The sequence below is a fragment of the Neolamprologus brichardi genome, chromosome 13, assembly GCF_056152115.1.
Source record: "Neolamprologus brichardi isolate AB-2024 chromosome 13, ASM5615211v1, whole genome shotgun sequence".
Taxonomy (NCBI): Eukaryota; Metazoa; Chordata; class Actinopteri; order Cichliformes; family Cichlidae; genus Neolamprologus; species Neolamprologus brichardi.
The window spans coordinates 21,001,406-21,026,737 of NC_142116.1; the positions used below are offsets into that span (position 1 = coordinate 21,001,406).

The following is a 25,332-nucleotide window of genomic DNA, read 5'->3' on the forward strand; positions in this document are numbered from 1 at the left end:
TAAGAATTATTTAACAACAACATGATAACGCATATATCTGCTAGGTCGGTTGGTGGTCGCCTGCTGATGACGCCATACTTTTGACATTGGCATGGGGCGTAATTAAAATATAGGTAACGATTAGCGAGACATTTGTTTTAAACTTAAAGCTTCTTTCTATAATTATTATATGTGATATAGTATTTGTTGCAAAGACTATAAAGCAAGACGTGTTCGGCTCTGTTATAAGCTCTAGTCTGGCTTCCATGTGATTGTTAGCTAATGCCTTTAGCTTACTAGCTGCTAACTACACACTATTTCTCTTTTCAGCGGACATAGTATTTGCTGTAATTATGGCTCTTCCCTGGCTCTCAAGATCCCTTTCTGGGCTACTCATGGAGACGGCGTCCCTAAATTGTCAGAGGAATTTCAGGTAAATTTCTTAGAAATGTTATTTGTGTCCTTGGTTAGACCATCTAAAGAAACCAATTCAGCAAAAATCATCCAGCTGACCAGAAAACGTAGCATTTTTATTGCAGCTTTAAATATATTGCGTAATGTGCGTATGTGACACCGCAGTGCTGTTTTTAAACTCTTATATATTTAAACTGCATTTACTGTAAATCTAAGTTTAAGACTTGGATGGAAACCCGAATAAACTTTTGAATTGTGAATATCTAAAGTCATTAGTAGTCAATCTGTAGTGCTGGGTTTTATGAGCTGATTATTTTCAGACATGCGGGAAAAAAGGATGAGAGGTTTGTTTTTTTATTTTTTGAAGGGAAAGTCATTCCATGTGTGAGTAGTTTTCCCTATTCTTCTAAAGTCACATGTAAATAGTTTTCCTGAAATATATGCAAGAGCTGGTCTCATAGGACAGGCTGAACACTTTAGTTTTACAGCAGTGGCGTGCCCCTCAGCCTCAATGTCCTATTATACAATTGAATTTTCTAATTCAGTTATCTGGTGCAGTTTGTGCCCTTAAATTACCCCCATGAGCCAGCCCTGAATCATTTCTTTATTGAGTGCTTATGGAGCAGTATAAGAGGCAACTTGTTCAATTTATAATATCACATGATATTTAGCTTTATATTTTAGTAGAAAAGTGGATTACTTGCATACCTGCTGACTGAGGGATCTAAGTGACTGTCATGGTCAGTGATGCTTGGTAATGAGTAATGAACTTAACTCCTTAAGTTGGACATGACTAATATACTCTTTGTCTTGTCAGTGTATCTGCTGTTGCTGCAGCCATTCAAAAAATGACAAGAGTACGTGTAGTGGACAACAGTTCTCTTGGAAATACTCCATATCACCGTCCTCCGAGAGTGATCCATGTCTACACCAAGAACGGCGTAGGAAAAGTTGGTGACAGAGTGTTACTTGCCATTAAAGGACAAAAGAAGAAGGCGCTTATCGTTGGACACAAAATGCCTGGAGACCGGATGGCTCCACGCTTTGATTCTAACAATGTTGTACTCATTGAGGACAATGGGAACCCCACAGGAACAAGGATTAAAGTCCCTGTACCCACACATCTACGTAAACTAGAGGGAGATTACTCTAAAGTATTGGCAATTGCTAATTCATTTGTCTAATCGTGTCAAATATGTGAACATTTTGTGCTCAAGTTGTCTTCAATAAACTTTAAAAGAACAGATGGCATTGCAATTGTTTTTGTTTTTTAACTTGGTACTGCAATTAGGTCAAATCTTTATCAACATGTCTTTTTTTACAGAAGCATCCCAATGCTTACAATAAATATAGGCTTCACCTTTAAAGCATAGACACTTCTTGTCCAGTAGCCAAAGAGAATGTGGGGCAAACTTGTGTTGTGGAAACAATGGAAAAATATCATGAGCCTTTGAATATTTATTGAAGGCACAAAATACATTCGTAACACAAAACACATGACTGGCACATTTTACTGGTTGTTCGTACCATGATTTTTTTTTTCTGTGTGTGTATAAGGCAATCATCAGTATCATGTGATTCCTTTAAACGTCACTAAAAGTGAACGGATACATTATTAATGTGAGGCAACTTCTCAAGCAGCTTCAACTATAATTCAAGTGCAATTTAGTACAAAAAAAAACCTAAGAGGTGAGTGGCTTCAATTCATGAACGTCATGTTAAACAGGTTCAACTAATATAGTAAATATTAAATGTTTCAAGTTTGTCACTGACATCAGATTAGCTCCGTAGTGACACCTACAGGTGTAAGAGTGAAACTGCTGACGATAACTTCAGATTTTCTAAAACAAGATTTAAACAAATGAATGCACAATTACTGAGAAACTAAAGCACTTTTAGAAATACCACAGAAACAGATTTTCAGACAGACTTCAAAGAGTGAAATTTTCAGCTGAGAGTGACATCAAAATTAAAACATGTAAAACCAACTCGCAGTAAACATTGCAGCTAGTGATTTTCGACATGCACATGGCCATGCTGTGTAAATAAAGATGACACATTTATGTCATATGGTGACGGCTACATGCTGTAGCTTTGCATAGATCCTAAAATATGTCCAGGATGCACCACGTTGGCTTTGCTGGACTTTGGTTTTCTGTTACACAGCTATTTTGCAACTTTTATTTAAGCTGAGGTGGGATGTGTAAAAGGATCTGAAGGTTTCTAGGGCGAAAGGGTCTTCATAGCTCCAGCTTTGCAGCAGTCTGCAGGCACTGTGCCCTTACTCGATACACCTTAACAGAAGGTTCTCTTCAACCACACATGGTCAGATAAAGCCACTAGCAAGGTAACAAATAAAGTTAGACAAACAGAAAAGTTTGACAAAAGGATACTGGATACATTTTCTTTTTAAAACAGCACTCACGTCTGTCAGGTTCATCTCTGCCTCTCCTGATCCCGCCTCGTCAAAGTTTCGGAAAGACCCTATTAATTCAAAGTTTTCATCATTTATTGCCACTGCATTAATAATGAAATATGGTGCCACTATGCTGCTTTTATTTCTAATAATGTGTCTGTCAACATTACTTACTAAACATGGCTTCAAGCTTAACCAAGCAGCATATGAAGCTGTCAAAGTCAATCATCTCATTCTCTGCATACCGGGCCACCAGAATCTGGTGGAGTCGATTATTCAGCTTGAAACCTACAAAGAGTTTAAAACGGGTTAGTATTCACTTAGTGGTCAGTATGACTACTTTATAGCATAATTAGGTATGCCTTGCTACTGCCAGGTTGGATCTGCTTTTGCCTTCAGAGTTGCTTTAGTTCTTAATAGCACAGAGTCAAAATGCTTGAAACAATTCATCAGAGATTTTGGTCAAAGAACTTCTGCTCACTGGATATTTTTGTCTGTTTACAACCATTCTCTGTAAACCCTAGAGACGCCATGTGATTGGCTGTTAACCTATGCTTGACTGCTTGTTAAACCTTGGTTTAACAAGCAGTCAAGCCAGTGAAGTGACCGGTGTGTGTAGCTGTGTCAATATGATTCTTTGATATGAAAAATTATACCTGCTGCTTCCACAGCAAGTCGCATCTCATATGAGCTCATGGCCCCTGACTTGTCGAGGTCGAATTGTCTGAAGACGACCTGAGGGATGGAGACGGTAACATAAATAGAAATACAGACAATATAAGTATAACGTTCCTGTTTTAATCGCTCCTACCAGCCACTTTCGGATCTTGTTCCAGAGGATCTGAAACTCCACAAGTCCTAAACGAGCACTACCATCTTTCTAGGAAACATTTTGTCAGGGGGCCAAACAAATCACATGCTAAAGGCACAATTTAAATAGTCAGTTTTGCAAGATTTAGGTGTGATAACACCAGAGGATACATCCATCAGGTTCACCATGGTCCTACAAGACTCCATACTGAAGCCATCAGTCTTCAGGTCTTGGTCTGAAATGACAAAAAAAAAAAAAAAACCTTCTTCAAACCACCTGGCTAAAAAAAGACACAGTTAAAGGGAATGGGCACTACAGTGGAATCTAATACAGTAATGGGAGATGTATTAGCAATATGTGAATTGCACCCAAAATAAAGAGAACACTCACGCCGGGCGACGACTCTGTTTAGAATGGTCCTCAGCTCATGAATAGAAATCTCCATGTCCTGCAAAACAACAAACGACAATTAAAGTTTGCAACTAAGAGCAACTTTACTGGCTTTGTTCCTATCATGAATACTGCAAACACAACTATTACCACTACATATGGTGTTTTATCAGATAATTATATAAAAGTAGTTGTACGTAGGTGAAAAGATGCTAAGCAGTAAGAGAGATCTTTTCAAAACTTACCTCTCCTGCAAGTTGAGCAAACATGGCCTTAAAAGAGTCATCAATGTCATCTTCAGTTATTTCTTCCTGTAGGAAAGCAAACCATGGTAGGCACAGGGTGTAAAATCAAAAAGCCTTAGCATTCTTGCAATACGTGTAATAATTTAAAATTTCCAACTGATGTATACGTACATCCTCTCCCAAATCGGCAGAGACTTCATCATCCAGCTCTCTGCAACAGACAAACTCTATTGGTACAAGGCCTCCTTTTCCACACATTGTAATCGGTGAAAATAGATAACAAAATACAAGCGTAAACATACTCGGTCTCTGACTGCTTCTCGGTGAACACCCTTAGGACAAAGTCGGCCTCTTTACTGGGCTCAAAGGTGGAGGGAACGATGAGGTACTCTCCTGGAGGTAGACGGAGCCGTGTGCTCACCTCCCGGAGGTTGATGAAGGTTTCCGAGCGAGCACAGGAGGAATGGCTCAAAAAGAAATTCTTCTTCAAATGGACATTTTGGCAGCCTCTGTACTAAAGGCAGCAGCAAGCAGAACATTGGTTCAAATACATATGCAGGCTTTTAGCTCCATTTACTGTAATCACAGTCATACATGGTTCACATTACACTAAGAGTAATGGTAATGAATTTTTTTAAAAAGTAGTAAAGTGATGCTCTGCTTACCTCTTCTGGAATCTGCAAAGACAACAGGGGAAAGAGTTAAGGAATGAGCATGAGGATCCTTTTAAACATAGGCAAAGGGACAATACAGATTTTCTCTGTTCGCACCTCATACAGAGCAAAGCCAATGGTGTGCATGTCTTGACCTTGACGTCGATATCTGCGCCGGTCTTTCTGCATGAGGGCTACTAAAAAACTGCACGCCACCTCATCATCCTCTGGGTCGTCGTCCTCCTCCAGCAGCGTGATCTTATACTGAGGGTTGATCCAAAACGTGTCTGCACAGACGGGACATTTATGTTAGCCTGCTTCATGGTCCAACAGTCACTCACCTGCGGAAACTGTGTACACTTGATTGTAAAAGTCATGTTTGTGGGGTATACACAGTTAGGACTCACTGGGATGGTTCCTGCAGCCCCCGGCGGTGCTCCCTCTCCTCCACGTGCCGTAGAACTTGATGGTGTTCCAGTGGCTCAGGCTGTCGTCACTCAGAGCATCTGGAGTCAAGTTGCAGATCTCTAGTCGAGAAAACTGCCTGATGAAATCACTGAAGGACATCCTGGAAGATGTAGGTGTAGCTTTCCTTAAACAGCTAGTTCAACACTGTGCTTTTTCACTCACTATAAGAGTTTGATTATCAATCTTGCAGCACTCTCATATCTGTGTGTTAATGATAAACCTGAAGCCGGGAAACAGTAAGTTTAGCACTCTAATAGATCAGAAGGAAATAATTAACAGCACATTACACTGGTAATTACAGCTGTACATACAAACCAGCTGGTTTTTGTTTTTTTTTACAAGATAACACTCCAGCAGCAAGTCACTGCTTTTAAGTTGTTTTCAGATGGAATAAAATCACATTTATATCTTTACAAAATGGATTTAAAGGCAAAGATTTTCTATCTATGGTCAGAGTTGGTTTAGTGTTTACTCTTAAACTTTGATTGTTTATGCTGAGTTTTTGCTAAAAGCCTTGTTGTAGCTTATTGTTAAGACAAAGACACAATATTCTCATCCCGGCAAAAATATCTGTCTGTTTCTTTAAAATCATCTAGTACCAAAACTCGCCATCTTCCATCTGCAGATGCAAGTCTTCTCGTTCAGAAGGGTCGATCTGATCCCATTCAGGAGAACTACAAATGACAAGAAAAGCAGGCGAGAACAATTAGTGAAGATGGTGCGCTTTATCTGACCCTTCCTGATTTGTTATTTCTTTTAAATATCTGTCATGCTTACGTGTTTCAGATCAAACTAAGTTAAAACAAAATGCCATTTTCAAATCATGATTTCGTCCATTAAAAGAAAAATGCTGCCTGGTCCTTTGTGAAAAATTGCCCTCCTTGTTAAATCGTGAATTAATTGTGATTATCCACATTTTTGGAAAGCTGAGTTCAATTTCATTAGCCACACGCTGGCCTGTTTGCTGCCAAACCTGCTGAATCGAGAGACCAAACAGAACCTGCCATTAAAGGACCTGGATGACTCGCTGTAAATGATAGAACCATGAATTCTGCTCTAACTGAGAATGTCTGGCCATCAGTTCATGCTCTAAAAATCAAGCATACTTGGATTATGCACCAGGACAGCAAACTGAAACACCTCTGAATGGCTAACAGAAAACAAAGTGGAGTGGCCTATTCAATGTCTGGACTCTGGACTGGAATCAGAGTGAGATGCTTTGGCATGACCTTAAACAGGCTGTTTATGCTCAAAAACACTCCAACATGCCTGAATTAAAGTAGAGTGGGCCAAAATCCTTCGCAGTGATGTGAAAGACTCATTGACAGTTATCCCAAAGGCCTGATTGTAATTATTGCTGCCAAGGTCAGCACAACCAGTTACAGTTTAAGGGGCAATTACCTTTTTTCAGTTTTCATAAATGAAATCATAATTTAAAACTGGATTTTGTATTTTCTCAGATTATCTGTGTCTAATACAACAAAGTATTTGATCCAAAACATGTAAGTGTAATAAATATACAAAGAACTAAGAAATCAAGAAGGGGGAAAATACTTTTTCACAGCCACATATGTTATAGTCAAAACAGACGGGAAACAAGAAATACAGCATACTCATATTTGAACACACTCACTTGTCACTCCATGCACCAGTCCACTCCACCTGGCCCCAAGGGTTACGTATTCGGATGAGGCGTTTGGTGTTGCCATGGAAATTAACCTACAAAACAGCAGAATGACAGAAAAATTAAAAACACAACTTTTATGGTCAAGGCAGAGATTAAAAACGATGCCCAATCCAGCAAACAACAGCAAACAGACCTCCTTCAGCCCAGTGAGTGAGTAGGCGTGGCCTTTCACAAGCTTCTTGAATGTAACAGCCTCCATGTCAAAGGCACTGGTGATCTGTATTTATATAAAACATGATTACTGCATCTCAGTACGAGTCTTTTAGCATGGAAAGAAACAGGAGTGCTTTTAATAAAATGTGTTCAGCACTTACATCGATGGAGCAGCCCAGCAGGGAGCCTCTCTCCAGCGCTTTGCCAATTATCCTGTAGAGATCTCTTGGAGCTTGGCGGAGCTCATACATCTCAGACACACCACCAGTGAAGTCCTCAAACCCTTCAGTGGTGCTCCCTCCAGACAAAGCCTCATAGGAGCCATTCAGCCTGATAGCACATCAAGAACACACTTCACATTGATTGCCGTACACAACAGCTCTTTAGATTACGGCTTGCTGTTAAATGCTAAGCGACGTAGCAGGCAGACACCTACTTAGCATAAGCTTTCTCCAGGAGTGCACTCCAGAATTCATTACCCTCAGCTGAATGGACAAACATTAGCTCCCCATCCTTTACTGGCAACCTGTCATCAATCACGACATCTACCCATTCGCCAAACTGCCAGAACTGCAACACAGAGCAATAATCAAGAACTCCATCAAAATGAAGTGCTTGCAACGAGAGTTTGTAGAAGATGATGTGAAATTACCTGAAAGTGGAAGATTCCTGCATAGTCGTCTTGGAAGGACTGACCGTGTGGGACAACCCGATGAAGAAGCTTCTCATTCAGCGTGAGAGAAGCAATGGCTGCTAAGAGCCAGCAGTCACCTGCAATTTAAAAAAAAGAAGCTAGGAACCTCCATCCATCTGTGGCGTCCTGGTTTTCATGGCAGATTCAGCATTAATGACTCACCCAGTGCTCCCTGACAGATGTCTGTTCTGGTTGCACCACCAACGATGAACTGAGGGTCTTGTGTTAGTTCCTATGGAGAAAAAAAGAAAATAAGTCGTTCTGAGAAATATTTTGGGAAATCAAACAGTCAAAGATTTGAACATTTTTTAATCTACAGTCATGGTATAAAGAAAGCACACCCACTTTAAATTCTGAGGTTTTTATGTATTGGGACATAATAAAAACAATACAGCCTTTAGCATGTCTGAGAACAACACAGAAGTAGACTGTGGAAAACCCTTACTGCTTCACTGAAGCAAGTGTGTTAAAAAATAATGCTAAGCAAGAAAGACACAGGTGCTGTTTGTCAATCTGGGAAGTGTTAGAAGGCCATTTCCAAATGAAATGTAGGGCATCATTCAACAGTGAGAAATATTACTCTCAAGTGGCAAAGATTCAAGGCAGTCACCAATCTTCCCAGGAGAGGAAATCTCGCCAAATTCACCCCAATGTCAAATCATGCAAGTTAAACTGCAAAAACAAAAAAAACCAAGAGCTACAAACTCTACTGACCTCAGTTAGCATGTAAAATGTTAACGTTCAAAGCAGCACAACTGGCAAAAGACTGAAAAAGTGTGGCTTATTTGGAAGGGTGACCAGAGGAAAGTCTCTTCTCCAAAAAAACAACAAAGGACGTGTCAGCATGGATTAAAATTGCAAAGTTGCATTTGAACAAATCACAAAACTTTGAAACAATGTTCTTTGGACAGATGAGACCAAAGGGGAGATGTTTGGTCTTGATGCACAAACCCAAACACAGCATATCGGCACAAACACTTTGTAGCAACTGTCAAGCACGGTGGTGGAGGAGTGATGATTTGGGTTTGTTTTGCAGCTGCGGGACTTCTAGAGTTAAACATGAAGCTATCTGTCTGACTGTTATTGCCTGGTCCAAACTGGATCCAGCAACAGGACAATGATCCCAAGCACAGCAGCAAATGTCCAGACCTCAACCTGACTAAAATGCTGTGGTCGGTCCTTAAAAAGCTGTGCATAAACAAATACCAGCAATGAACTGAAGCACTGCCATAAAGGAAAGTGGGTCAAAATTCCTCCTTAGTGATACGAAACTAATAAAGTCATAAAGAAAGCAAAATGTTATTGCTCCTAAAGGTGGCACTACAAGCTAATGAATCATGGGCAGTGCTTAGTTTTTCAAACACTGTTTCTCCGTAACGGCGTCATCTTTACTGAAGAATAACATTGTGAAACACATTGCGTGTTGCTGTTCATGTGAGGATGTATTTATTTAATTCCAAGAACTGGAGAGGACTAGATAATGTTTATGTCCTGATATGTAAAACCTTAGAAAAGAGGGTGTGTTTTCTTGTTATCATGACTGTAATGTTTGAGGCATCATATCATTTATGTGCCAACTTCCTGCACTGTAAACAAATGTCCCAGCGAGGGAGCGGTCAGAGAATGTGTTACATGCCAACAGCTGCTGTGGTCAGAGAAGTCCCTGTCTCTACTTGTCTTATTCTGTCTGAGCTGGCAGACATGAAATGAGAAACTGCCATCGATATGTTTGCTGGCAGGTCCAGTCATGTCCAGCGACAGACAAAACAGCACACAAGTTGTGAAATATCACATGAGATGGGCCAAAAGCAATAAACTTTTAATTGTCTTTGTATAAATGTCTGCACAATAAGTGTTATTTTTAATTTCAGACTCTCATATGAGACTACAGACTACGGTGCCTGTGCATCCTCTCGGTTATCTCACCGTGGGCCTCATCCACTCCACATCCTTTGTTTTAGAGGAATAGGGGGCAAGTTCCTTAAAGCCCAGAGATGGAGGCTCGGCAGGGAAATAGGGGTCTTCAAACAGGCAGCCTGACTCCAGACATTCCTGCTTCAGTGCCTCGTAATCCTGGCCCGCAAAGTGCACAGCTTGGTCCTTGGAGCCCATCCCTTCCGCCCGGAGCCTGTTGGCATATATGCTTGCAGATATCCCTCCAACTGAATACATGCTGGTGCAAGATAAAAATACAGAGTTGGTGGTTGGGTATGCATGGTGCCATCTATAAATAGCAGCAAGCTAATCTGTGACACACTCATGTCAAGAGTTATAATACAGCAATCAAAACCTGCATTCAGCTAGCTGGCAACCCTTTGTGACGCAGAAATTAAGCATTATGATGTTAGCTTGCATCTAGCATAAAAGTGAAGGCTGCAGGCTCTGAGAACACTGAGGTCTGTCAAGTCATTTATTATTATTATTATTGTCCCTTATAGGTAATGTAAACAACTTAAAAAAAAAAAATAGGCATTTCAGTTGTTTTTTTACATTTCATGTCCAAAAAAATAACAATTCCTTCACTTAATAAAATGCATTCTTTCAAATTTTTTCAAAATGTTTAAGAATTGTTTTTCTGAGTGTAGTGAGGTGCACAGTGTCCAGATTTATGACCTCAGTATTTCCTCATTCCAGGTTACGGCCCCACAAAAAGCAAATCCTGCAAATGATGCTATTTCCTGTATATCTTTATTCTTCAGTTCTGCAGCCTGCTCCACAAAACCTGGGAGGTGAGTAAAACCTGTCATAACTCCGTTTTTTCATTCTTAGTTTAGCTCCAAGTTCATTTTGTATTATCGTGAAAACAAAATGATAAGTGATGGGATAAACAAAACATCTGGCAGACAGAAAAAGAATAGTGACTATGGGTAACTGTGTTAAAAGAATCACCACCCTGAACCCAAAGCAGCAAAAGAAGAAATGTGATACCTTGTCTGTATTTGCAAGCTGAGAAGGAGAATCAGACAAAAACAGAGAGAAAGGTCATTCACATAAGCTGCTTTTTTTTTTTTCTTAAATCAGATACACAATACAAGGGAAATGCAGAGTTTAAAATCGATTGGGGGGAGGGGGTGTCTTATTTTCCAGGCTATATTCAAATCTTCAAGGAAAAGAAAAGACCTATGCAAGGAAATCATGAGTTCAAAAGAAGTAAACGTCCCTTAGACTTGAATTTGGTACCTCATGAATCACTAGATTCAATGACTAGATCCTTTGCCTCTCTACTTGCCTCAAAAGGAATCCCAATGAGCCAAGTTAGGTAAATAGTCTGGGCGCTGAAAGTTGGATGGGTAAACTTGGCTGGAGCTGCAGTGGTGAGGGGGCCAGGACATTCGTGAGAAAAATGGTTAGGTTGGAGAATGAGCTGGTGTGCAAAAACAGGCTATGCTTTTGGTAAAAACAATCCGCAGACAGGAACATTGTTTAAAGGGCCATCGTGCCCCCGCTCTGAGGCCCCACTCCCCATTGAGCTGCGGGAATTCCTCTCTGCTCTTTCAAAGGCTGCTGATCACAAGGATCTTTTTATTTCCTCCCAATAAAGTAATCAATAGGACTTCAGCAGCACCCTAACAAAAAACAACAGTCTGTCAATAAAAAAAGAAAAACAAGAAACAGAGGAGCAGTATTAGTGTCTGAGTAATGCACGTTTGCTGCTTCAGTTCTTTTGTGATTTCACAGGCCCGAGACTTAAAAGTGACATTATGTCATTACACAAATGGTTTAGAGCACCTGTTCAGAAGTGTGCTGCAGGCCTGTGTTTATGCGCACCCGCTTTAAAGATTTCTGGTAACAGCAGAGCACATTCAAACTCTCATTTAAACCTGGATAACGTGGCTGAATTACATCTGTGATCCCAGAATTAGACGGCTGTTATTTGTCTTGACTCTTGCGAGAGATAAAGCATGCATTAAATCAAATCAAACCGCACTGTGGCCTGCACTTCACAAGGCACCGTTAACCTCAAGCTCCCCAAATAACAAAGAAATAAAACGCACAAAACGACACTCACCGCCGCTTTCACGCTAATTTCCAGCTCCTTGCAAATGAACTGGATACAGTAATAAACTGTATAAATCTGGTGGAGACACTGGTTCTGTTGGATCGCAGGTCCAGGCCAAGGTCCAACCCCTCTGCGCCGTCCACACTGCTGCACCGCCCCCGTCCCTACAGGAGGAGGGGCCACCGCTCACACCCACCACACACTGCCGCTGGAGGCGCTAAAGATGGCAGTTAACCATGAACAAAACACTTACATTGGTCAATATCACGCTATGAAAATATGAAAGGCTGAAATTACAACTAACTGCAACATTATTCTGTAATACTGTATAACACCGTCATATTTAGGCCTAAATAGAAATCTTCTTGATTATTGTACCTGACTATTTCTGAGCTATTAGCCTAAAATTTGGTATATTGGCACAGTGCGCGGTGGGTCCTGACAACTTGAGGGCAAAAGTAGAAGTGGCAGGCCTAAAAACTATCATTGGGAGAGGAACAGTATCTGAAAGTCATCTCTTTAAGAAAAAGGAAAAGGTTAATCAAAGACCTGATGCAGGATTCATCTGGCCTTCAGTTAAACCATCTGTTTTCTGACGTTTTATCTGAAAATTAAGTTTTTCCTGTCAAGAAAAAGGAAAGGAAACAGAGATAGAGGCTGAAGTATGACAAATTACACAAGAACCGGACTAAAAACCATTAAGAATGGAGTGATGAATCCAAAATTTGTAGTTTCTGGTTCAACTTTTGATTGATATGTAGAGACAAGGTTCAGGAGAGGTTGCAACAGAGAGCCTCTGCAGCCATCTGCGGCTCTGTCATTGTTTTCGGATATTTTTCTGCCAGTAATGTTGGAGATTATGAACACGAAAAGTACCATCAGATTTTGATCCACCATGGAATACCATCTGGAAAGCATCTGATTAACAGTAACTTCATATGGCAATTATCCTAAACGCAGTGCCAGCGCAGGAGAAGCATTATAAATGAACTGCAGTCAAGTCAGAGCTCTCAAGTCTCTTTAGTCAGTTTCTGTAACCCTCTGCCCTGCACTGACTTCAGGTTGTCTTTCTAACAATGAAGAGTTTATTTTGACCAATACACCAGTGCTTATCTTGGGTTAAGAGTAGATGAATAAAACACCAACAACCATGCTTTTCTGAAGAAGGGTAACCAAATATTAAATACCCAATAATAGCTGAACCGCACTCTTTAAGTGCGAGCTAAAGAAACACGGATTCACCGAAATACAAACAATTTATCCTAAAATGTAAATGCAATCATAAATGATTCTGTCTTAGTTCTCGTGTTTATATTCAAAAAGTGTTTATAGGACCGAAAGCAAAACTACATTTGTGAGAGTTTAATATCATCGCTATAAAGGTTAATCATAAGCTCGTGTGTAATGTTCAGCTGGGTGAAATTCTGCGCTGATCTATAGCAAACACTTTGATAACACCAAATAATTATTACCAGAGATAAAGTGTTATAAATGACTACAAAGATCAAGGGCGTAGATTTGGCATGGACGGAAGGGACATGTCCCCACCAATATTCAGCGATTATTGAATTGTCTCCACCAATAATTTGATCTATTCGAGTAAAGAAAAACAAACCCGATAGAATATGTCTGTGAAGGTTCTCAGTCATCCAGGTCATCGTAGTCAAAGGAGCTTGCAAAGAAAAGCGTCTGGACTTCTTTAAGTTACTTGAAGACGTTTCACCTCTCATCCGAGAGGCTTCTTCAGTTCTAAGGTCAAATGGTGGAGAGTCCCAGATATAACCCTAGTGGGAGTGTCCCCCCACAGAGGGACAAAAGGACCCCCTGATGATCCTCTAATCGCCTGAGCCAAGGTGTGGAACTGGGTGTGGGTCCCAATCAGCCAGAGTTTCAGGTGAGTTCATTGTGAAACCTGGCCCCACCTTATCATGCGAATTCCTGAGGTCAGATGTCCCAGGGTGTGAGTGGGCGTTAAGGCGTCTGGGAAGGGATCTCAAAACTGGATTATAGATGGCAGAGAGTTGGTGTCGTAAACCACCGCCTCTGTTCAAAGATGGTCGCTCACAGTGGACATAGATGGCTTCTTTCACTCCTCTTTCAAACCATCTGTCCTCTCTGTCCAAAATGTGAACATTGGCATCCTCGAAAGAGTGTCTTTTATCCTTAAGATGCAGATGGACAGCTGAATCTTGTCCTGTGGAGGTCGCTCTTCTGTGTTGTGCCATGCGCTTGTGAAGTTGCCACTTCACAAGCGCATGGCATAAGGATAAAGGACACTCTTTCGAGGATGCCAATGTTCACATTTTGGACAGAGAGGACAGATGGTTTGAAAGAGGAGTGAAAGAGCCTTTCAGGGAGCTCTGTTTAGTTTTAGCAGCGGCAAGCCTGTGGACCAGGAGAGACTGGACAGTATAGATGTAAAACCAATATGCCAGCAGTTTATCTCAGTTAACGAGAGGAGAAGGCCTGTGTTTGGCTGCTTCACATAGTGGACATTGAGTTGTTGTGTGGGACACCAGTAGTCCATGTCTGTTGCTGTAACAGTAGTTCGTGTTTAGAATAGAAAATCCCAGCTCACTGACTTGATCGGGGCAACAGTGCCTAAAATGTTGCATAATTTTGCTGACAGATCTGTTACTTTGTGGTAATCTTAGATGAGTAGTTTTATGGACAAAACCCACCAGGTCATTCAGTGTTCCCTTAGTGCTGATGTGTAAGAGATGTTGGTGTAGTATAACTGAAGTAATGTTGTTAAGTCCTTAAAGTCATATTCTTTTATTGTCATGACTGTATTTGAAGCTATTTTTATTTTTGTGTGATACCTGATTTATATGGAATATGGCTGAAGTAAACTAAAGTATAAAATACTCAGTCAGTCATTTGTTTAATAGTAATTTAATTATTATATAATTCACATATAAAACTATGAATTGTAATTTTAAATGGTTTAAAAGCATGTAGAATAACATATGTAGGCAAGTATATTTCTCCTTTTTTATCAAGAAGCAAAGACAAAAAAGGAAAAAAAAGAAACAGGGCAGGGTTCAGTGGTTGAATCATCCGTCCCCACCAATGCCAAAACCAAATCTACGCCCTTGACAAAGATTAAGGTACACACAAATATAGCTGGTGTAAATATGATCTTATCCTTTGTTCAGGTGCAGGTATTTGAACTGGCCTGTTTTTAACGGATGTTAAAAATACGCAACTAACACAGTGCCTCCAAGTGGCCAAAAAAGTTAATATTGCAGTTCAAGTCTGTGAATCGGCTGAGGCCTTTGCAGAGACATGTCATAAAACACAAAAACTGTTGTACTTATAGATGGATTCGATTTATTTAGCTGTAAGAGTGTTGCTTTGTTGTGTTCTGGTAAAGCAATGTTGCAGTAAGACCAACATTAAATTTTGCTGACACAAAGACAGCAGGTGAAGTCTATTTGTCAAAGGTAACAGACACCATGTGATTAATGTCCTGTTTTTGAGTCCGCCCCAGGAAATCTGTATTGTGCCTTCTTCCTGCTTTTGTCTCTCATGCAAAACTTTTGGTTCACCGTAGCTGCAACAGGGAGCTCAGTGCAGTCCCACCCTGTGGTAAATAATAATGAATTATTAAGCCCGAAGGCTATGCTTGTTTTTGACACTCATTATCCATGTTATGTTCATAAACAAGACAGTGTAAACACAGCGGTTAGGGGTTTATGATGCAACGTTCAATGAGCTGCTTTTGCTCCAGTGTTGGATAAACCCAGAATTATTATCTGGGAAGACACCGTTTATCTATTGGGTGCGACTTAAAATTCTGCTTAAGATGGAAATCGGCTCTTAAAAGAAGTCTTATGTATTCAGGTGTCTGTGTTCCTGCCTTTTGCACATGAATCGTGTTCTGTTAAAAGAGAAAAAAACAACAACAACAACTCGTGCCAACAGCTTGCAGTCAGTGTATGATCAAACTGACTTTAGGAAGTGTTTGAGTAAGGCTTAACTTTGCTGTGCTCTGCATGGAGGATGTGATAAATAAGAATATATGTTTACACACAATTGGATCTGTGCATCAACCAGGCTTAGTGTTGCACTGTCATTTAGATCCCAGTTGTTTTCAAGCTCAGTTTGATGGTTGCTAAGAGTCCTTTTCACAACTCTTAACTATAGTTACCACATATAATCACGCTTGGAGAGAAAACATCTCTATTTTTTTGGGTTATGGTAAAATGTAGGATGAGAATGTCCCTTGGGTGTAGTCCGTATTTGTCTTTCAGTTGTGGTCACTGCCATGTTAGTGCATATTTGCTTAGAGCTGCTGTTGGCTGCTGTTTGCCTCACCTGTCCTAGCAGCCCCACCCTATTTGTCACCTGACCCCGTGTTCCAAGTACCTGAGAGAGCTATAAAGAAGGCTGACACAAAGGTACTTTGGATTGTGTTCACCTGGCGAAAGATTTGTTCATCAGTGAAGCCTGAAAGAAAGGACAAAGAAGGATATTTACTGCGACCGGATTCTACATACAGAGTTGTGAAGATGACATCTACAGCAAGTCGACTGGCCCGTCAGCAAGACAGGGAATTGGGCATTGGCACCAACGCACAGGCAGTGAAATTCTACAAGCAAGATTATGAGGCTCTGCGGCAGCAGTGTCTGGGGACCGGCAGCCTGTTTCAGGATGATCGCTTTCCTCCTGAGCCTAAATCACTGGGCTACAACCAGCTGGGACCATACTCATCAAAGACTAAGGGCATCGTTTGGAAGAGGCCAACGGTAAGAGGCAAACAAAGCAAATAATCATTTTTAACACAAACTTATCATATTTACAAGGCTTTCATTATTTTATTCATTAATCTAATTATACTGTACTTCCCATTACTGAAGGATGTTTTGCTTTCATTGTAGGAGCTTTGTTCCAACCCTCAGTTCATTGATGATGGCGCTACAAGGACGGACATTCGGCAGGGAAGTCTGGGTAAGTGATGACAGCTCAATGATGAGGTGAGCTGTGTTTTTTAGACATTTGTGAGTAGCACCCACATATTCTGCAATGGTTGTTTGTTGGTTGCAAAGCTGCTACGCTGTTGTTGCCCAATCTCAGAGCATGTAGTCATATATCTGTCCTTACCGTGCAGGTGACTGCTGGCTCTTAGCTGCCATAGCTTCTCTGACTTTGAACCAGGAAATTCTGGCTCGTGTGGTGCCTCCTGACCAAAGCTTTACTGAAGGTTATGCTGGGATATTTCACTTTCAGGTCAGGAAACTTTTGCTTCACTTGATAATTTTCTTATCTGGTTTTGTTAATAAATTCTAAATAAAATTACACTTTTGGTAAGAAGTGACATACATATAATACTGAACCTTTTTGTGCTGACTGTATGTGTTATTTATAGCCTATTTAAACAACAGGGGTTGAGCCAAAGACCTTGTGAAACAAGCACATTTACATTCAGTGTCTAAAAAATTGTTTGTGTATTGTGGATTACTATTTGTAAAATTAACTAGTATAAATCACAAAGATTTAGTGGTCCTTAAAATGTCTTCAGAATTTGAAAACTGATGATGATTCATCTCATAACTCTCGGCAGGCAGATCACCACTACAGTTCCCTTTTTAATTTGAAAGTATCAACGATATTGGCTCCGTATTTACTTGCTATCAGATCGACACCAAATTTTGCAATATCACACAGCACTAGTGTTTGGATAGGTTTTAAGAAGCCCCAGCGCTTACTACGTGTCACAATGTTGACAATGTTGACAACCCCTGAGGGCATGTTCAGGTGATGTGCTTGCCAACCCCCTCCCCCCACACACACACACACACGCACACACATACAGTAAAAATGTATGAGAAAGCATTTAGTAACTTGACACCCTTGGACTAAACTTCAGCCCGGAGCCCTGGAATAATGCACTTAAACCTATGTCTCACTGTGTTATACCTGTTTTTTTTCTGGAGCACTGTCTGTTAACCCTTGTTTTTTTTTTTTTTGGGGGGGGGGGGGTTGTTTTTGTTTTGGGTTTTTTTGTTTGTTTTTTTGGGGGGGGGGTTGTTTTGTTTTGCTTTGTTTTACTTATCTATATATATATATATGTTTTCTGTAATAATATCTGAATGATCTACATGGGAGAGTATGTATAACTATATCTATGTGTTTTCCCAACACTGTTCATACACGATGTACTATTACTATTATGCACTCAAATTTTTTTTATTAATTTCCTCCTCTATTTTATTTGAACTATCTCTTCCTGTTGGTTAAAATGTTGTTGGAAAAGCAATAAATAAATCTTTGAGAAAAAAAGAAAGCATTTAGAGAAGTTACTTATCATCTACCTAGTTAGATGATAGAATAATCACACCCGAGGAAAAAAGTCTCCTTGTACTTTTACAAGACGAGTGTGTATTTAATGTTTTCAGAGGTTTAGGGTGCTTTGGGTGTGCAAACAGACTAGGAAAGTGCTTTAAGAACCCGTCCGTTCACCAGATTATGTATAACCTGTCACTAAGAACCGACCAGAAGCTCGGGTAACAGTGCTAAGTTAACAGTTCAACAAACTTGATCTCAAAATCTTGTTCATTAATAAAAAAGCACTCATACTTATCAATGTTTTCTATCAGTTCTGGCAGTTTGGTGAGTGGGTGGATGTGGTGGTTGATGATCGTTTGCCCACCAAAGATGGAAAGCTGCTGTTTGTTCACTCAGCAGAGGGCTCAGAGTTTTGGAGCGCACTGCTGGAGAAGGCCTACGCTAAGTATGGCTAGCTCCTCGTATATTTTTTTTGCTTCATCATAATGGCGTGTATGTGTACAAATATACATTTACACTACCCATGTTCCTTTGTGTCTGACAGGGTGTATGGCAGCTACGAGGCTTTGACAGGAGGAAACACTATTGAGGGTTTTGAGGATTTCACCGGGGGAATTGCAGAAACATACAACCTAAAAGAGGCTCCAGCAAATCTCTTTCACATCATTCAGAGGGCCCTGAGCCTGGGTTCACTGATGGGTTGCTCTATTGATGTAAGTCTTATTTGCATTATGATTTGCATTACAGTTTGCACATAAGCATGACATCAGTCTGATAGACATTATCACATTGGATTTAAATTTTGCTGTTTTCAGATCACCAGTGCCTATGAGTCAGAGGCAGTTACATCTCTAAAGCTCGTAAAAGGACATGCATACTCTCTCACCGGTGCAGAGGAGGTACGTGGATTATATAGACTGTGAACTGGTATTCAAATTAAAAAAGAAAACAAAAAAAAAGCGTGCACTACATTGGATTCCTATTAAATGTGCTTTATTCTTCAAGGCTAATTTCAAAGGGCAACAAGTGCAGTTGGTTCGCATCAGGAACCCATGGGGTGAGGTGGAATGGACAGGCCCTTGGAGTGATGGGTGAATATTTATATTTTGTACATATAAAGGTAGTGCGAGGAGCTCAGAATATAGCCACTGGTTCTCTACATTGACGGAAGTCAGTGGCGGTGGTTCGGGACATGTGATTTGAATCCCACCTGGATGCTTCTTAGGTGAGGTGTTTCTGGCAGACACAAGGCAATCTTGAGATATTATATCTCTCAGTTGGCCTGGGAACACCTCTGTGCACCAGGAATAAGTTAGAGCTGGATAAGTGGCATGGATGGATGGCTGTTTGGATGGATGGATGGATCATTAGCTACTATTTATTAATACTAGGATTCTTCCTAATATCAAAATTAGATCCAGTGAATGGAGCCACGTCACTGAAGATGAGAAGTTGAAGTTAAACAATGTGGCTGAAGATGGAGAGTTCTGGTAATTCTACATGCTTCTACATTATACTGACTGAAAATTACAATTTTATAATAATAGAATAATATCAAAAAGCTCTTTATGATCAAAACTGCTTTAAAAAAGCCTTCATTGAAGAATCGTGTAAAAGTTTCTAAAACGAGCCAAAACGATCAAAATAATGACAAACCATCCAGGTATTATGTTGCAAAAGACATCAGCTCAAGTTGAGTTAAGGCTAGACTGTATGTAATACCACTTTGAACAACAACATAGAAAGAATTTTTTTTTTTAATGTAATCCTGTTCAAGCTGGTCAAATACTTTCCGGTAAAATGCTGCCACCTTGTGGTTTCCTTAAATCGTGCAGAGGTTTTGGACAAAAAGTACCTTTAAACATTAAGACACGTGCTTTAAAAAATGATCCGAATATTATCTTAAGGAGAAAGTGTTCTCCCCAGGATGTCCTACTCAGACTTCATCAGGAATTTCTCCAAACTGGAGATCTGTAATTTGACCCCAGATACACTCACTAGTGATGATGTGGGTCACTGGAACTACTGCCAGTTTGAAGGGATGTGGAGGGTCGGCTCCACTGCTGGCGGCTGCCGGAATCACACAGGTTAGAATGAAATCAAAAACCTTGTATGTCTGAATAAGAACTCATTTCATGGTCCAGATTATAAAAATTATTATTATTTTGACTTGCTGTCCAGCCACATTCCCATCCAATCCTCAGTTCCTGTTGCGTCTGGAGGATGTGGATGATAATCCTTTGGATGGGAAGCAAGGATGCACCTTTCTGGTGGGGTTGATGCAAAAGGATGGACGACGGCTGATGAAGGTTGACCCCAACCTCGAGACAATCGGTTTTGCCATTTATAAGGTACCTTAGCTTCATTTCATATTGCTCATAAAATGACATACTTTTTTTGACAGCTGACAAATTTTCTGAGATATATTTGTTTCCTTTCTTGCAGGTTCCAGAAGAGGTTTGTATGTCTACTTTCCTTTAACTCGTTCCTTCTCTTTTAAGCTGAAATTTGAAAAAGAAAGTGGAAATCACAGGAATCACAAACATAGCTCGACTGATTGCATTGAGAGGAGCCTGACTTTTTGCAGTAACAACACTGTATCTGTTCAGTACAAAGGCTGCAAAAATGTCCGCCTCGGGCCTGACGTCGTGCTGCGTCAGAAACATGTAGCCATGAGCCCCACTTTCATCAACACACGGGAAGTGTGTGGCCGCTTCAATCTCCCACCGGGAGAATATGCCATAATTCCCTCAACCTTCCATCCCCACAAGAACGGCAGCTTCATTCTCAGGGTGTTCACAGAAAAAGAGGCTGCAACCAGGTATCTGTAATGTGACAAGCAGAATAATTCCTCAGATTTCAGCACTTTACTTTCTACTGCCACTGAAGTTGAAAAGCAAAGCTAAAGCTAAAAAAGTAAGCTTTTTAATCAGAAAGACTGTGCTAAAGGTGTGTTTCTCTTTCCTCAGACGACTGGAGCAGAAAATTGATGCTACGATAAAGGAGGTAATAATGTGACACCTGACAGCTGTTCGTGCATAAAATAAAACTGCTTTTCTTTCTTCATTACATCTGAAACTGAAGCATATATGCCATCCTGAAACTTAAATGCTTAACATTTATGGTTTTAAATGTTTAATTCCATATTGATCAGTTCGTTGTTTTTATCTTCTCTGTTTTTCTCTCACAGGACAAGGTATCTGAAAAGGATGTAGACCCTCATTTGAAGCAACTCTTCAAGCAGCTGGCTGGCAATGTAGGTTGAGGGACATGAGAACCTTTTATTACTGTTATTTGGCTCTGAAGTTAATGACTGCCACTTTTCAAACAGAACATGGAGGTGTCCGCCTTTGAACTGATCAAAATTTTAAACAATGCAGTTTCTCAGCGTGAGTACAACAAAAGTTTAAAGCACTCCTTTTTTATGAATTAAGAGTTGGAGTGAGAAATATGTTGTCATTTTCCTGCAGGGTCTGACATTAAAACTGATGGATTCAGCCTTGAGACAGGCCGCCTTATGGTCAGTCTGCTGGATGTATCCTATTAAGGAGTCGACTGCAATTTTTTTTTAGGTTTAAGTAATCGTATAATCTGGAAGTCAAAGTACATAAATAACTGATGGTGAGCTTCATAGTAACCTTGACATTCTCCAGAAAGATGAAAATGGGAAGCTGGGACTGATGGAATTCCAGTTGATTTGGAAGAAAACCCAAAAATACTTGGTGAGATTTAAATAGTTTCAAATCCATGCTGGTTATCCTTGAACACATCTGTGTATATGTTAATGCAAGGCATGACTCCTTGGCTCATACAGGAGATCTTCAAGAGTCATGACACAGACAAATCTGGTACCATGAGCTCCCATGAGATGAGAGATGCTGCCAGTAAAGCAGGTAACTTTAACCATCCAAAAAGTCCCGCTTTTGTCCCGTCAGTCCACAGAATGTTTTCCTAAAGTCTCGGGGATCATCAAGATGTTTTTGGCAAAAGTGAAACGAGCCTTTGTGCTCTTTTTGGTCAGCAGTGGTTTTCTCCTTGGTACTCTCTCATCGATGCTATTTTTGCACAGTCTCTTTCTTATTGTTGGATCATGAAGGCTGAACTTAACTGAGACAAGTCACACCTGTAGTTTTGTTGTTCTGGGTGCTTTTGTGACCTCCTGGATGAGTCCGTGGTCACTCCTGGGAAATGTCACCGCTGTTCCAAGTCTTCTTCATTTGTGAATAATGGCTCTCACTGTCCCAAAGCCTTAGCAGTGGCTTTGACACCCTTTCCAGACTGAAAGACGTCAATTACTTTGTTTCTCAGGTGTTCTTGAGTTTCTTTTGACCATGGCATGATGTTTAATAATTAATAATTAACACTTATTAACTTTTATTAAATAAAGCATGTCGTTAAGGTGTTGCATTGAGGGTGGAGCAGTTTCGCAGTCAGACTGCATTTGGGTTTCTCAGTCTGGAGCTGGAGATTAAACAGTTCATATGTAGGGTGGGTGGGGTCACGTAGGATACAGCTGGATACAGGAAATAGCTGATGGTGTAGATGTCCTGCACCCAATAGTCCTCTGGGCAGACTTTACCACCCTAGGATGTCAACAGATCATCATTTAAAAGCAGCATTTTGTAATTCCTCAGGTTACAAAATGTCTAACATAAACATTTGCTACATTATCTGAAACATGGAAGTGTAACAAATATGCAAAAAAAAAAAAAAAAAGCCTAAGAAATTAAGGAGGGAGCAAGTATTTTTTTCACAGCACTTCATGTTTAGACACCTTTGCACACCATTGAGAACATATATTCATTTTAGTACTCTGTACAATCAGACTTAATGCAGTCAAAAGGTGATGCACCTGTTGCATCACCTTTTGACTGCATTAAGTCTGATTGTACAGAGGTTTGTGGATTCAAGTCTTATTTAATGGTCCCAACAGTCAAAAAGAGCATAACGAGAATGCTTTAGGGTGTGACTACACTGTCACTCCTTGTGGCATTGTGGCTATAGGATGATATACATATTAGAAACTGCCAGGTCTGATACGCTTGCTAAAAACCAAGAAATTCACATTTCAAAAGTTTATTTTTCCTGGATTATATTGTATTTGACTACTGAGACTTACACAAACAGACAAAAGCATGTGTGTGCATATTAATGTTTGTCTGTGTTTTAATTTGTGTGACATGGAAAAGAAGTGAGAACTATATCAGCCAGTTAGGGGACTGCCGCCTTGTATGTACTATTCAGGTGTACTTTTCCACAGGAACTAAACCTGCATGGGTGAGGCTGTGCAACACGACTCCTAAGTTATTGTAGAGTTTACGTATACATGAAATCTTTTCAACAATGCACTTCCCTAGCATCAGATCTTCCTCAAATATATGCAGATAAGATTACGGTTCCCTAGATATGTCCACTTTTCACGTTCTGTCCGGGGCATCCGGGTGGATTTTTGAGATTAATGAAAATGTCCCGGTTTTTCTATGGGCCTACAAAGGACCCATATGTGTGACATCATCCCCAAGCTGCTGCTTTGTGAGTGGTTGTTCTGCCTCACAGACGGGACAGAATGCACCTGTTTAAAAGATGCCAAAGCGCAAGTGCAGCTTTTCATACGAACTGCAAAAGAAATTTCCCTTGTCCCGACCCAATACTGGTAATTTTTCTTATACAGATGAGGCCTTATTCCTGTACCATTATTTAATTCCAGAGGTTTTTAAGTTATTTTTTTTGCACTTGTTGACTTGTAAACGCCTATATGACATTTTTTTATTTCACCATTCATTAACCGCACACAGAAGGCATCGTTTAAATATGTTAAAATTTTCTTTAAGCAAACAGTATTATTAAACTTCTTCATGACTGGGCCAAGTGTCCTCTTTTTTGGAAATCAAAATATGGTCACCGTAGATAAGATGGAAATGTTTTTGTTTCCCAGGGTTCCAGATCAACAGTGCTGTGCTGAGAGCTGTTGTAAACCGTTACGCTGATGCTCAGTATGCCATACACTTTGACAGCTTTGTAGGCTGTCTCATTAAACTGGAAATGCTCTTTAGTAAGTGTCACTAAACACAGCAACATCACTTCTACATGTTTTATCGCTGTCTGAAATGTCTTTTTGTCTTTGCTGCTTTACCAGAAGTGTTTAAGACCCTGGAAAGGGACGACTCGGGCAAGATTGAGCTGAACATGCAGCAGGTGTGTAGGAATATAACAAAGGCTGCTGGTTTTTCAGCACTTCTCATTCGGACCGCTAGCTGCATAATGTTGTTTTTTATTGCAGTGGCTGTGCCTGGCAATCTACTAGCCCTGACAGCGACACAACAAGGACCCCTTTCAGATGGGAGCACAGAGAAAGATCAGCTGATCAACAGAGAGTTCCTTCATTTCTGATTTACTTTTCACACAGTATATTCCAAATGCTAAAGTCCCTTTGGCCTATACTATGACTGACATGTATAAAATGCCATGTTAGTTGGTTTTTCAGGTTTTTCTGCAAATATTTCTGTTCAGTAGGGAAAAACTTGGTAGTCTTGGTGGGTATTTTGCTTTTAATTTCTTACAACTTCTGTCAAGCTATAAAAATGTGTTAAAAAATAATAAAAAAAAAATAAACTAAGAAACTATGGCATCTGCACTCTTTTTTGTTACAAGTCAAATGTTTAAATTACTCAGCAAAATTCAGTTGGTGGTCTGTGACTGAAACTGCTGAGCTGGAACAAGTTTTCTGGCATGCAAAATAAAGGGTGTGGTGACAGGTGAACTGCACATATGACACTCTCTCACAACAAGAGAGATGCAGACCAAAGTGGCTGCACGAGCTCCTCTGAGATGCGAAATGCTGGCGAGGACGCTGGCGAGAAGTGCAAGATTTCACCCTTTTTGTTTCTCTACTCTTGCCCTAACATTTAAGAGGCTTTCAGAGATTGGAAAGGTCTGAGAGAGTAAAGACTGAAGCAGTCAGGTATGTTTTGCCTTTGTTTTTTTCCTCAGGTTTCACAATCAAAAAACCTCTGAATTACATAATTGTGGCCACTACACTGAAGCAAATCCCACCATTGACTTTGACGACTTCCTGTGCCGCCTGGTTCGCTTGGAGTCTCTCTTCAGGGAGTTTCTGTCCTCATGATCATA

The 25,332-nt window shown here is 40.3% G+C and overlaps 3 protein-coding genes across 5 annotated transcripts; 2 read left to right on the top strand and 1 right to left on the bottom strand.

Moving 5' to 3' along the window:
• The first annotated feature begins 44 nt into the window (after nucleotides 1–44).
• On the top strand, nucleotides 45–1,635 carry mrpl14 (mitochondrial ribosomal protein L14). Its single transcript, XM_006806955.3, has 3 exons — nucleotides 45–113; nucleotides 310–412; nucleotides 1,211–1,635. The coding sequence occupies exons 2-3, from the start codon at nucleotides 333–335 to the stop codon at nucleotides 1,575–1,577; spliced, it is 447 nt and encodes a 148-aa protein (XP_006807018.1). The 5' UTR covers nucleotides 45–113; nucleotides 310–332; the 3' UTR covers nucleotides 1,578–1,635.
• Nucleotides 1,636–1,824: 189 nt separating this feature from the next.
• On the bottom strand, nucleotides 1,825–12,086 carry capn1a (calpain 1, (mu/I) large subunit a). Of its 3 annotated transcripts, XM_087850297.1 has the most exons (23): nucleotides 11,920–12,086; nucleotides 10,839–10,856; nucleotides 9,837–10,083; nucleotides 8,073–8,142; nucleotides 7,869–7,987; nucleotides 7,653–7,786; nucleotides 7,378–7,546; nucleotides 7,197–7,280; nucleotides 7,010–7,095; nucleotides 5,976–6,050; nucleotides 5,316–5,476; nucleotides 5,026–5,195; nucleotides 4,921–4,932; nucleotides 4,558–4,769; nucleotides 4,427–4,466; nucleotides 4,256–4,321; nucleotides 4,011–4,068; nucleotides 3,791–3,855; nucleotides 3,621–3,689; nucleotides 3,466–3,544; nucleotides 2,984–3,097; nucleotides 2,819–2,877; nucleotides 1,825–2,732 (listed from the first exon to the last, which is right to left on the bottom strand). In XM_087850297.1, exons 3-23 carry the CDS (start codon nucleotides 10,080–10,082, stop codon nucleotides 2,706–2,708), a joined length of 2,115 nt encoding a protein of 704 aa, XP_087706423.1. In that variant the 5' UTR covers nucleotide 10,083; nucleotides 10,839–10,856; nucleotides 11,920–12,086; the 3' UTR covers nucleotides 1,825–2,705. The 3 variants fall into 3 exon arrangements, with proteins under 3 accessions (XP_087706423.1, XP_006807017.2, XP_087706424.1); XM_006806954.3 differs by lacking the exon at nucleotides 10,839–10,856; XM_087850298.1 differs by lacking the exon at nucleotides 11,920–12,086 and having other exon boundaries at nucleotides 10,839–11,898.
• Nucleotides 12,087–15,900: 3,814 nt separating this feature from the next.
• Nucleotides 15,901–24,808, top strand: LOC102799186 (calpain-2 catalytic subunit-like). The gene is made up of 21 exons (XM_006806952.3): nucleotides 15,901–16,661; nucleotides 16,794–16,863; nucleotides 17,024–17,142; nucleotides 18,513–18,646; nucleotides 18,746–18,914; nucleotides 19,017–19,100; nucleotides 19,207–19,292; nucleotides 19,617–19,691; nucleotides 20,128–20,288; nucleotides 20,383–20,552; nucleotides 20,647–20,658; nucleotides 20,811–21,022; nucleotides 21,171–21,207; nucleotides 21,392–21,457; nucleotides 21,533–21,590; nucleotides 21,672–21,736; nucleotides 21,855–21,923; nucleotides 22,016–22,094; nucleotides 24,137–24,253; nucleotides 24,338–24,396; nucleotides 24,482–24,808. The coding sequence occupies exons 1-21, from the start codon at nucleotides 16,425–16,427 to the stop codon at nucleotides 24,503–24,505; spliced, it is 2,103 nt and encodes a 700-aa protein (XP_006807015.2). The 5' UTR covers nucleotides 15,901–16,424; the 3' UTR covers nucleotides 24,506–24,808.
• The last annotated feature ends 524 nt before the right edge of the window (nucleotides 24,809–25,332 follow it).